Source organism: Elaeis guineensis, chromosome 3 (assembly GCF_000442705.2).
Source record: "Elaeis guineensis isolate ETL-2024a chromosome 3, EG11, whole genome shotgun sequence".
Classification (NCBI taxonomy): Eukaryota; Viridiplantae; Streptophyta; class Magnoliopsida; order Arecales; family Arecaceae; genus Elaeis; species Elaeis guineensis.
In genome coordinates, this window is record NC_025995.2 from 112,929,372 (window position 1) to 112,942,214 (window position 12,843).

A 12,843-nucleotide genomic window follows, 5' to 3' on the forward strand; every position below is an offset into this window, starting at 1 on the left:
TAAGAAATAACCTAAATAGAATGGAATAAAAACAAATGCAATAAAAGCTTCTTATTTTCGGTTTTCTGTTCCTTTCGTCAGCATCTCCTCTGCTGATTAGTCTTGTAGCTTGTTTCTTCAAAAGAGGAAGCAGCCTTGTTTCTCTTATACAGTTTTATTTTATAAATTCTGGGTTGCAGCTCTGCTGCTTCCCAATTCATCAATAGAAAAAAAGGGCGCTAAGCTAAAGCCATGCAAGTATGCAATTTCTATTTGAAGCTTTGGGTCGAGATGGCTGAGAACTAGATGAAAGAGAGAGAACTTTGATGGTTGTTAACTCGGACACTTCCAGGCTTGCAGTCTTATTCCTTCGCCACAAAGCATTTGGTAGCATCTTATTTGCATGATCATATATCTTTATGATCATATATCTTTATGATCATATTGAGGCGATGAGCCATTGGTTCTCTTTGTGTTGAGCAGCCATGCCCGCACAAAAGAACTCTAGAATGTGCATACCAACTTGGAATCATTTGTATAATAAATGAATTGGCAAAAAATCTACTTCAATTTTAGTAAATTTTTAGCTCATTGGCAATTGTCATTACATAGCTATGCTGTATCTTTGCATGATAGCAGCCAAGGTGACCCAATCAATTCAGTCTTGCCTGCATGCCTCCTGAACAAAAGTGGTAATGTAAAATATGCAGCATATATCTAGTTGATGATCTGACATATATCTTCGCTAATCTAATATAGATCAAGTAATTTCTGATTTATATCAACACTCTTCAAGTCTTTAAACACTATTTTTGATAAATAAATCTGATCCATGTAACTGTCCCGATAGATGTGGTCTGTGCATGACTATGTGCATTGCATGCAGGACATCTATTATGTGCAGATTTAAGACAGGCATCAAGAAAAGGAGCTTGCATGAGTTCTCAAAAACCTGTAGTTGTACAGTTGTGCCGGAGATCAAAGACGGATATTTGTGGAGCTGGGAAGTATTCCCCATCGAAGATGTAGAGCTTGTGATTGGGTTTTGTCGCCCCGGGTCTGCGATTTCTTTTGCTCATTGCCCACTCGCTATTGATCATAATGCCCGGGAGAGCAACGTGGCTCGTGGTCTGATCTCTGATAGTACGAGGATTTGGGATAGAGTAGATAGGGCTGGCGATTCGTGTTCAGGGTCGTAAATAAGCTGTATCGATTTGAGAATATAACACAGGTTAGCTCAACTCGAATATGATTTATTTAAATGAATTGACCTATGAAATACGAACATAATATAAATATATACGGATTGACACGATATAATTCATCTGATATGATTAATAATCATATTGACGGATCAAATGAATACACAACTCGTCTAATTATTTAATTTATTTACAAAATTTAATTAAAATAATAAAAATTTAATCAAAAAATTAAAATAATATAAAAATAATTTAGTTACCTGCTATGCTAATTTATAGTTCTGAAAACCATCATTGTTTATTTCAGATTAGGATTATAATTTTTTAATTTTCTTCGTTGGACCTCGAATAATCTTAAAATAAATATGTTAAATATATTTAAACATGTCGTGTAATCCGTTAATCTATTTTAACCCACTTAATCAAACAGATCAAAATAGATTATACCCGCTTAAGATACAAATTTGTCATATCGTAAATGGGTTGATTCGTTAATGATCTGAACTCATGTATTCTAAATCCAAACCCATCAAAATATGTATTATGTCGTGTTTGTGTCAATGGGTTATGTCGAAAATTACCAATCTTAAGAGGAGCCATTGAGACATCGCTTGGCAGTGGGCTCAGCTCTTGAGTTCACTCCTTGGCAGTTCCCTTGGGGGATTATTCGGACCAATTAGTAGGGGATGAAATGATCTCTAGCAAGGTCAGTGAGTTGTAATCTTTGATCAGGGGCTGCCGAAAGGCCAAGACTTAGGCTGGATGTGGATGGAGACTACAGGTACATCCCAAAGTGGCCCTTTCCATCTGCAAGGTTGGAGGGGATCGGTTGCCTCGTAGGAGTATTTTGCACTACGAGGGTGTTGCTGTGACTCCCTTTTGTGACCTGTGTGGAGATGCAGTGGAGACTGTTGATCATGTTATCTTCTTCTCTCATGTTGCCCAAATTATTTGAAGTTGCATGTTCGACTTGGTTGGCGTTTAGTTCCCAATCTTGGGATAGGGAGGTATTCATCCATTTCATTGGTCGAGAGAACCAAACAGGAGCCCCACGATAAGAGTTGATGACTTGCTTATGCTACATTGCTCATTACATTTGGGGAGCCAGGAATAGCAGGATTTTTGAAAGTATCCAAGATAATCCATTGAGGATGATGATTAGAGCCATGGCTGAAGCCACTGCCTTAATGAGGACTAGGAGTTCCGAGGGATCCTTGATAGCTGGAAAATTGGGATCCCACCTCAATAGTTACTATGTCTCAGGTGATCCAATCTTCATAGGAACCCTATCACTCAGCTTCTTCAAAATCAACTTCGATGGCAATATAAAAGATAGAGGACAACATAGTGAAACCGGATTTATTATTTATGATGCAAGTTTGAGATGGATTGCCATTAGGCTTGACAATGGATTGAATCGGGTATAGGTTTGGATCGATCCGAACCCTATTCGATATCTCATTATTTTGATCTGAACTTGATCCATGATCCGGCGGGTCAATACCTTTTTTATCCATACCCGATCTGATTGGATGTCGGATCATCCGATCGAATGCTCAATCCACTTAAATGAGATTTGTTAGATGAAAATAGAAGTATTGAATAAGAACCTACTACTATTCTTCAATCTTTGAAATTTTAATCAAGTCTAAAGACTATAAGATCTATATTTTATATAACCAGACTATATTTTTATAATATATATGCATAAGATTGGATTAGATTCGGATCGGGACGGTCACTATCTGAATCTGATACGATCCAAAATATAAATTTATCAGTTTTGGATTGGATCGGATCGGATCAAAATTCGATCAATATTAATAGATTGGATTGGAATGAGATATGTTTGGATCGGATATAATTGTCATGTCTAATTACCACTAATGGCCCCTTTCTTTTTGATTCATGGATACTTCGGGCAAAGTTGAAAGCTGCCTACGAGGATTTGGTGTACGTCGTATCATTCTAACAGCTAATAGAGTGATCTCTGAAGGCAACTCCCGGACGGTAATTTCTTAATTGTCTTCTACTACCAAGCCCTCAATTGGCAATCATTCCCCACCATCTGATACTCCGAGACTCACCATATGCAGTGCTCATGTTGTTCGCTAACTTATAGAGAGGAGACAGTATAGCTAATTGGATGGTGTCCTACATGGCCAAGCACATTGAAAGTATGCTTTGGCTGCAGGAGCTAAGATTCCGCATCGTGTACACGACAATGTCGGATGCTTTTGGATGCATTTGTGCCAGGCTATTGAGTAGCCGGTCTCAACCAAAAAAAAAAAAAAAACAGAAAACTGCTCACCAGCTGGCCTCAACCAAAAAAAAAGACAAAAACTGCTCACCAGCTTCATCCTCATCCATCTGACCCGTCCAAGAAAATAATCTACGCCAGAGGCCTCGAACAATACCACGGGACGATACGCGTCATGCAAATGCTTGTCTAAAACAACAGCAGCTATTCTAAGGAGAACATCTGATCCGGGATTCGATATTCGTCCCCTTATTTACCGCCAGCCTACTCTCGCCGGCGAAATGAAACCAACCAAGTGCCGAGTGGAAGAACGAGGAACCGAGGACGACAGAAACCCTAACCCTAAGCCTTTTTCTTCTCTTACTACGCCGCCGCCGGCGATGGAGTCTCTTGGCGTCCTCCTCACCTTCCCCGCGAACTCGTACCTCGAGGAGGAGCTCAGCAAGCGGTGCAAGCTCTTCCGCCTGTGGGAGACCCCTCCAGAGAATTGGCGGCAGTTCCTCCGGGCGAACGCCGGCTCGATCCGGGCGTTGGTGGGCACTTCAACGGTCGGGGCGGACGCGGAGATGATCGACGCGCTGCCGGCGCTGGAGATCGTGGCGTCCTGCAGCGTGGGGCTCGACAAGGTGGACCTCGCCAAGTGCCGGGAGAGGAGGATCCGGGTCACCAACACCCCCGACGTCCTCACCGACGACGTCGCCGACCTCGCAATCGGTCTCGCCATCGCCACCATGCGCCGGATCTGCGAGGCCGACCGCTACGTCCGGAGTGGGGCGTGGAACGCCAAGGGTGATTATAAGCTCACCTCCAAGGTTTGGGAAGGATTCTTCTTCTCTTCTATTAGGATTCTTTCATGCAAGTCTCAAAAAAATCGTGTCTTTTATTAAGAATTTACATCAGATAGCATGACTACTGTTGTGCTTGCTTTCGTATTTCTCCTCCTTTTTGGGGTTTCTATTATTGATGGCTGGCTGGCTACTGTGAGCTATAGTGCCTGAGATTAGTAACCGGCTGGAAATGCTGGGGACCATAGGGATCCCCAGGATGTTTTGAACTGGTCAATGTTGCCAAGGTGGGAAGAATGAATGGGATGTATGGATATAGCGAACAAATGTTGCCGAGATGGTCTGTTGGGCATCTGGAGTGGTTTAGTGGGCAAGTAGGCGGCTGCTTATTTGGGCTCATATCTACAATTTATTTTTAGCTAGTGTGTAGCAATTAGTTGAATTAAAGTTTTTGAAGTTATTTGATGCTTGCAGTTAGTTGTTAAACTATATATCACTTAGAATATTATCATTGTTTGCGCAGTTTACATACTTTTTATAACGTAAGAATGAGAATTTGTTATCATATATGTCTACTTAATGCATCCTGCCAATCTCTTATTTTTCGGTTCAAACGCAACCTAAAATATTCTAGCTTATTCAAGGAGAGGACAAAAGGGGAAGATGTTTCAGCCATATTGCCATAACTCTCGAAGAAGAAAAGGAAGAGACTGCCATCTAATTATTGATGTCTGATTGGTGATTTTCTCCCATTACTTTTTCCAGTTCTTTTTTTGTTACCCCTTTTCATCCTATTTCCTTTTCTCTTTCCTTTCACCTCCATGTCCTCTAGATCTCTATCTTTTCGTACCCATATCCGTCCTCTACTTCCCTCCCCCCCCCCCCCCCCCCCCTTCTTCTTGCCTATGTATCATGTGGGGGATGCAAAGATCAAACGCAAACTATGATGCATACGAGAAGCATAGGGGCTGAGGGGAGACCCTTGGGGTTTCGTATGACCCACCATGAGAAGAAATTTTATTCATAACTCAAAGAAGATGCTTTTATTGAATTTGTAGGTATATCCTTCTCTATTTACGAAGCCATCAAGAATAATTTGTAAACCAAGACACTTGTAAAGTACTTCCCAACCAACATCATACCACCTAAAACTTCTAATTCAGCCAAAAAATAAGATAAAATTTTTATTAAAATGACGCAAACTCAACACTAATCCAATTTTGAAACTTTAAGCCAAACTTTTGACCCTCCAAATCACCAAACTAGCTGAAACTCAAAATATAGAACTTGTTGGACTTGAAGTTAGCTTCAAGACAACTACTATCATATCCCAAAGGAACATGTACAACTCAAGTTATGTCCCTGGAAAGAGAGCTCCCTTGAAAGACCAGAAAATTAAGAAAATCCTAATTCTAACAGGAAGCTTGATCTGCATCAAAATATTATCAGAATATATGTCGCATTCCCCATAGTTGAGGAGGAATATTGCTTGGTGTACCTTAGTGTAAGCTCCATTATGAAAATTTTAGATTAAGAAGTGTGTGCAATTTCAAAAGACCATTAAGGTGGAACTAAAAATTAAATGTTGCCAATAATCTGCATGGCATACTAAACCTCGACCTTTATGAAGCTCATTGGGTAATCTAGTGGACCTAGAGTACATGGGTTACTTCATATAGTTTTTTCTTTATTATTATTATTACAAATTGGTTACAAAGAATCTTCTTTGTGGTCTATAAGGCTTATGATATTTTATATAAAGCAATGAGAAGTGACAGGTCAACACATGGGTGCTAAATAATGATAGCCTCAGAACTATCAGATGTTAAGGACTAGCTTTCTTTTGGTCATGTCTTGTTATTGTATGAAGTGTAATTCAGATTTGCAAAACTAGTAGGTATTCCATATACTCTCTCACCCCTTCCTCTCTCTCTCTCTCTCTGTGGTATCAGGGTGACCATGGCAAAGGAAAGCTTAGACCTAGGTTTAAGAAAACAAAATGGGAAAGAAATAGAGGCGGTGAACACTATTCTATGGTAGTTGGGCGAAGCAAGGAAGCTTTTTGGTTTGATGGAGCTTCCAGCACCATTTGCTTATTGTAGGCAAAGAAATTGTTTGTGACTAGGGCAAAAAAAAGCATTTTCTGTGTTGTTAACATAATTCATTTTCTTGACATGCGTTAATGCCATACCGTAAAAATAATCAACTGTAAATAAGATAAATACAAGTTATCATTCTATCATGTTAGCTAGTATATTTAATATTAGATAATAACCAGCTGTCGGATCATCAAGTTAATGGTCAAGCAGATTAGATAACTGCTTAGCAACAAAGCAGATATGTAAATGTCTAATATAACTAAAATAGCCTCTTTTTTGGTTAAATGGGTACTGCTTAAATGGTACAGAATTGCATGACTGTTTAAGTGTCTGTTTTTTGATAACCTGCCTTTTTTTTTAATATTTAAATCTTTTTTAATGATGGAATTGTGTATGTTCAACTTAGTAGCCCAATTATACTGATTAAGAAAATATCACATTTGTCATAAAAGATAATTGTAAAAATATCATCTTATAAGCTGAGGGTCATAGTCATATCAGAAATAAGGTACGTCATTTCTGGAAACCTTGGTGCCTTATTAGGTTGATTAAGGCCTCTTTCCTGTATTTTAAGGTAGTGCCTTTTTCTATGTTTAAATCTTTTGTTTATGATGGAGTTGTGTGTGTTTAAATCAATAGCTCAGTTATACTAATTATGATATCTTGTCATAAAAGATAATTAAGGAATGCCATCTTGTAAGCTAAGAGTTATAGTGCACATCTGAAATTAGGACGATTATTTCTGAAAAGCATGATGCTTTGTTAGTTGAAACATGTCCTGTTTCCCAAATTTTACGGGGCGTCAGTATCCTGCTAGACTACACCAAATCTTGAATATTTCAATTCTATCTGTTGATGTGCTTATCCGAACAGGAGCCCTTTAACTGTCATTCTTTCTTAATTTCAGTTGCAGATGTTTGGTAAGATAAAAGATGGAATATTTGAAGATCTGTAAGTTGTGAATCAACTCTGGGTCTAGGATGGACCTTCACCTGTCACAAGAGACAACTTTAGCAAATTATAATGAGGACTGCTCCTACATGTCCGAATTCTAATTAGATTAACTCCACCTCACATTGTAAAAATTGACAAATTTCAGTAGGACTCCATGCATTCGGTTTATACACTTATATGCATGTAAAAGCTTAAAAGATAATTCAACCAACAATGAGTTATCTGAAACAAAAACTGTTCATGTATAGCATAATGTCATAACCTAGTGAATTGTCAAATAGGGGTTTGGTTTATAAAACTTTGTTCACTGATTGTTCATATTAATGTATTGCTACTAGCTTTTGTAGGTCATTGCTAGCAAGTTATGTTTATGTGGCTCTGTGTTTTTCCTTCTACTTTTCCTACCTTTTCACATAGATCCGAGCTCTTCTTCTTGGAGGAGCCTTCTTCACTCCCTTCTTTCTAATTTCACAAAGCATCCATTCAACATTTCTATCCCACCGCCTTTTATCTTGTTTGCTTAGACTCTCTTCATTCCTTCACATTCATAACCATCCAAAACAGTGGGCCTCAGTGCTGTACTGTTATACTCGCTCTCAAGTCACTATGTCGTGCATCCATTCACATAACACCCGGAGAAACACCTTTCTATATCAGCTGCCTCACTCTTATTGTATTAGATTTGCCTTTCATGCATATCTCGATTCCTTAAGGGTACACATAACAAAACAATCGCAATGTCATAGTTTTTAGTCATCCATTTTGAGTGTCCCCAATAGAGTTTCTTTCCACCAAGATCAATTCAAATATAAGTGCAATATTCGTTGGTATGCAAACTACCACATCTGTTTGTCGGATGTGTATCGCCGCACAGCTTTCAATTTTACTGGGAAATTGAAAGCCATGAAGGTAGAAATGCTGCATCTCTCTACGCAAGTTTGAGTACCACGAAAACCATTTCCGACAAATGAAAACCCCCATCAGACATGCTGCACTAAGAAAAGATTTTAGGTTACATATCTTTTGCACTCATGTCATTTAATTTAAGAAACCTGTATTCGAATTTATACCCAACAGTCACCATGTCATCATTTTTTTTCCCTTGCAGTTCAGTGGCAAAACAATTGGTATAATCGGGCTTGGCAGGATTGGTTTGGCCATAGCCAAAAGAGCTGAAGCATTTGATTGCCCCATCAGCTACTACTCGAGATCAGAAAAGCCACAGACAAACTACAAATACTACTCGAGCGTTGTTGATCTGGCTGCTAACTGCCACATTCTCATCGTAGCATGCGCATTGACAGAGGAAACCCGCCATATTGTGAATCGTGAGGTTATGGATGCCTTGGGTCCAAAGGGTGTTCGTGAACATTGGACGGGGACCTCACGTAGATGAGGCAGAGCTTGTGTCGGCACTAATCGAGGGCCGGCTTGGAGGGCCGCCCTCGATGTGTTCGAGCATGAACCCCATGTTCCTGAGCAGCTATTTGGATTGGAGAACGTAGTGTTGGTGCCTCATGTGGGGAGCGCCACCTGGGAAACTCGCAAAGAGATGGCAGACCTGGTTCTTGGGAACTTAGAGGCACATGCGACGAACAAGCCCCTATTGACTCCGGTGCTGTGATTGCTTGCATAAAAATACAGTACGATTTTATTGTTTTCAGGGAGTTGGTGAAGGATTTCATTGTAAATTTGTTTACTTGTTCTTCGGTTCAAAACTGATGTCACTTAGCCCCCTGCATGCTATGCTTATGAAAGTGTGCAGCTGGAGTCCATTTGTCATTTTTATCCTGGATGGATTTTTACTTCCTGCGGTAATCCCGTTGAGGTTAATCCTATGGTTCTCCTTGCTTGGAAAATCTACAGCTTCTGTAAGGAGGGTGGCTTGTTGGCGATACCATTTAATTCCATGTTGTTCCTGTAATTCCGGGCGTCTTTATCTCTTTGAGGGTGCAGGAAGCCCACAAATGTGATGTTCAATTTAAGACCCGGACTTCATGCCTGTGCAAGTTCCAAATGACTTTTCCCATTCTGTTGCTGCATTTTCTTTTTCTTTTTCTTTTTTGGTCTTGAATGCTAGCACTCTACCCTTCAGAATCAAGATGATGAACAGGATGGAATATCTGTAAGAATTCGTACCAATTGGGACCGTTTTTCTTGGTTCCAACACGAACTAAAATTAAATCATCAATAGATGAAGCCGGAGAAGGGTGGAAAACTAGCTCTGAAGCAGATGGAAGATTTATCCTACTTCATTGCTTACAATTGAACTTTTGTTTTGTACATCGAGGAGTTTTTCGCTTGAAACGCAAAATCCTAGCCAAGGATGGGAAACTCAGAAGGAAAAGAAATGTATATTGGGCACAAAAAGAGGAAAGAACCTGAGGCTAGCAGCATCAGCCTTATAAGATGGAAGCAGAGAGTGGCAGAGGCGGGCTAAACAGGAGTAAGAGCAGCAGCTTTGAAGATGAGGAAGAAGAGTGTCTCGAGGCAGAAGTAGATGAAGGTGCCTCGCCTGTGGGTGAAGAAGCAGCCGAAGTTGGAACCCACCACGCAATGCCATCCGGGCCCATGCCTCATGTTAAACTCCTGCCACCGTCCCCCCCGGCATAAACAACATGGTAATTAATATTAATCCAGGATGCGAGTTGCGAAGAACAAAGACAGGAACTGGAGGTGAATCAGAAGGTTCTCACCTTTGAATTCTATGGTATAAAGAAGATGATGATTAGAGAGAGAGAGAGAGAGACCTTTTTGATGTGAGTGGCGCCGGCGATGCTTTTGCAATCGAGGACATCAAAGAGGTCGAGGGCTTGGGCGGCGCAGGACCTGGCCTGCAGCTGCATCTTTACGGGCATGTCGGTATCCTGGATCGATGCCTTCCCGTCCAACATCCTCTCTTTCTTTCTCTCTCCAAAACCAAGTTGAAACCCGATGCTTGGGAGAAAGTCGCCAAGCCCTGTCCTTCTTATCACTCTAAAAAGGCTTCCAAATGTTGAGGAATCAACGAAAGGAAAAACTACCAACCATAAAGCTTTATTGCCTTCCATGAATGCCTACTAAGGAACGAACAAAAGCCACCCTCTCTCTCCTCTTTTTGCTTAAGACTCCCACTCTCTCTTTCTCATTGCTACCAGACAAACAAACGCTCCTCTCTCTCTCTCTCCGACGTGCCACTGCCAGCCACTTCCACGCGCAATAATGCTGCGGATAGAGGAGATGAGGCAATAAAATTGGTCGGCGTTTCATTGGATGAGGTATAAAATATATTTTTAAAATTATTAAATCTTGTGGGCTCCAGAGATGACTAACGAAAATACGGCCCACAAGGCAGGGTGCCCGCTAATCCTATTGTCGCTTAGCCACTTTTCCGTTTCTTTTTTTTTTTCCACGAGCATCATCAAGACATGCACGGTTATATCATCGAAATGATCTATCAAGTACCAAACCAAGCAAAGGCGGCCTTGTGAACATGAAGGAATGTCACTACTTTTGCTCCATAATTATTACAATTAAACTATCTGGACGACGTATTAATTCAAATAGCTCCAGCAAAAGCGGTCGATGGGATGGACGATGGCCTTCGCAGTGAGAACGTCGCAGCACCCAATTGATAATTGAATGGTCGATTAAAAGTATAATAACGTGATTGCCATTCACTACCATTATTATTATTATGTCTTAATAGGTTGCACGCGAGTGCGCAACTCTTTTATGTGTTACTATCTTGAAATGAGTAGAAAGAGCATATGAAAAAAGAATTCGCTCATCCACATGCAACTGGTTCATGAATCATTGCCCACATACATTCCAAGGGAGTTGTTCTATCAATCAAGATGTCCTTTTCATGAACTCTAGGATGGCTTAGAAAAGATGTCTTCGCGTTCGTGCATCCCACTCTTTATAATTCTTAAAAAGAAAAAAAAAAAAATGAAACAGAATCACGGCATTAGATTTTACAGGATCCGAATGCGATGGTGTCAATCGTCCAAAGTCGAGCCATACGTTCCCAATATCATCTTTTGGATTTCAACATACGACATTAGCTGAAGTGGACCCATTTTGATTGTACCCCAATAATTTTCCGTGTGGAACCTGTGTCATAGATGAAGCCAATAAGGTTGAACGGCAATATGGGATACCCTTTTTTTTATTATTATTATTTTTTATTTTATTTGGATGGTGGTTCAGCATATATAATTTTGTAATGAGTGCAAAATCATAAAATAATTATTATTTTAATTTTTTATGCTCCGAAAAAAAACATATGAATGCTTAGTATGATGAGATGGCACGTACTAATTTTGCAAACCATTTGTCCATTTGGGTAATCTAGCCCATTTCTCCCCATGCTCGGTCGAAAAGGGATGGTGATAACAAGGAGGTAGCAGCATAGAATTTAATTTTCATTTTCCACCCAAAAAAAAATAACTGTACAAAGTCAAAATAGAGTCGTTCCGAAGCCGAACAAAGAAAGAAAAGGGGTACTTCGGTGGTTTTGGCGCTGGTGCTTTGCTTTCCTTTCACGTGCTTGCTTTCCTTTCCCGTGAAGGGGAAAGAAAAATAACGGGTTTTCAGGGGTAGCGAGATTCTTTGGGCACGAAGAATACATTGTTACATCCGATTGATCTATATATCCATCATCTTTTAATATATATTTAATATTTATAAATTAATTTTTATTTAAAAATTTTATATAATATTTTTTTTAAAAAAAAATTATAACATTCTACATTACATTATGACAATTTTAAACCATAATATACAGATGTCGTAATTTTTTTCTAAAGGACTGAAATATTTCGTCATTCAAAATTTTCAAACGAAAAAAAAAACTAACCTGCAAAAATTAAATACGTATTAAAAAATAATTGGACAAAAATATCCATCTTATATTATGATATTCGAGATCATATTATGACATCGCAAGCTATATTATATCAAAGGATGTCATAATTTTTTCAAAAAAAAAGAAATATTTTTATCATACAAAATTTTTAAACGAAAAATCAACCTACAGACATTAAATGCACGTTGAAAAATGATGACTACATAAATCAATCGAATAAGACGGTGTACTCTACGTCGGATTTTCTACACCACTCATGGTGCATAAAAAATTTCCCTTCAAAGATATGTATAAATGAATTTTTTATAAAGCTGATCGATCTAAATCGATGTTTCCAGTGCCCAAGCCCAGCACACCACCGGTGCTAGTCTTTTAGACTCATCTCGATTGAAAAATTCTTTGTGCACCATGGACACAGACGATGCAGAACTGCATGCATCATCCGTAAAGATTGGCTCATACAGAAAAAAAAAAAAAATCACCCACCGCACCATAGCAAACCACCATGGGCGGCGCGTGCATTCTATGCCACCCACGGTGTACAAAGAATTTCTCAATCCCGATTTAGTTTGGTGACGCCCAACATGTACATAGGATTCGTATGCATGAGCTAAAAATAAAGAACCAGCTTCCAGTCATGTCAAATTATGGACCGCACGTACATGACATGGACTTAGCAGTTCTGCTGAAAATTAATTAAAACGACGGATCTTAT

At 39.5% G+C, this 12,843-nt stretch overlaps 1 protein-coding gene and 1 pseudogene across 1 annotated transcript; one reads left to right on the top strand and one right to left on the bottom strand.

The window, feature by feature from the left end:
* Nucleotides 1-3,613: 3,613 nt before the first annotated feature.
* LOC140856601 (glyoxylate/hydroxypyruvate/pyruvate reductase 2KGR-like) lies at nucleotides 3,614-8,919 on the top strand (annotated as a pseudogene).
* Nucleotides 8,920-9,652: 733 nt separating this feature from the next.
* On the bottom strand, nucleotides 9,653-10,250 carry LOC140856134 (uncharacterized). The gene is made up of 2 exons (XM_073253298.1): nucleotides 10,030-10,250; nucleotides 9,653-9,868 (listed from the first exon to the last, which is right to left on the bottom strand). Exons 1-2 carry the CDS (start codon nucleotides 10,171-10,173, stop codon nucleotides 9,716-9,718), a joined length of 297 nt encoding a protein of 98 aa, XP_073109399.1. The 5' UTR covers nucleotides 10,174-10,250; the 3' UTR covers nucleotides 9,653-9,715.
* Between the last annotated feature and the right edge of the window lie 2,593 nt (nucleotides 10,251-12,843).

Bases quoted from the DNA above. Each gene is read 5' to 3' on its own strand.
- LOC140856134 (XM_073253298.1), bottom strand. From the start codon at position 10,173: ATGTTGGACGGGAAGGCATCGATCCAGGATACCGACATGCCCGTAAAG. The intron at 9,869-10,029 runs GTCTCTCTCTCT...GGACGGTGGCAG, and splicing joins GCGCCACTCACATCAAAAAG to GAGTTTAACATGAGGCATGG.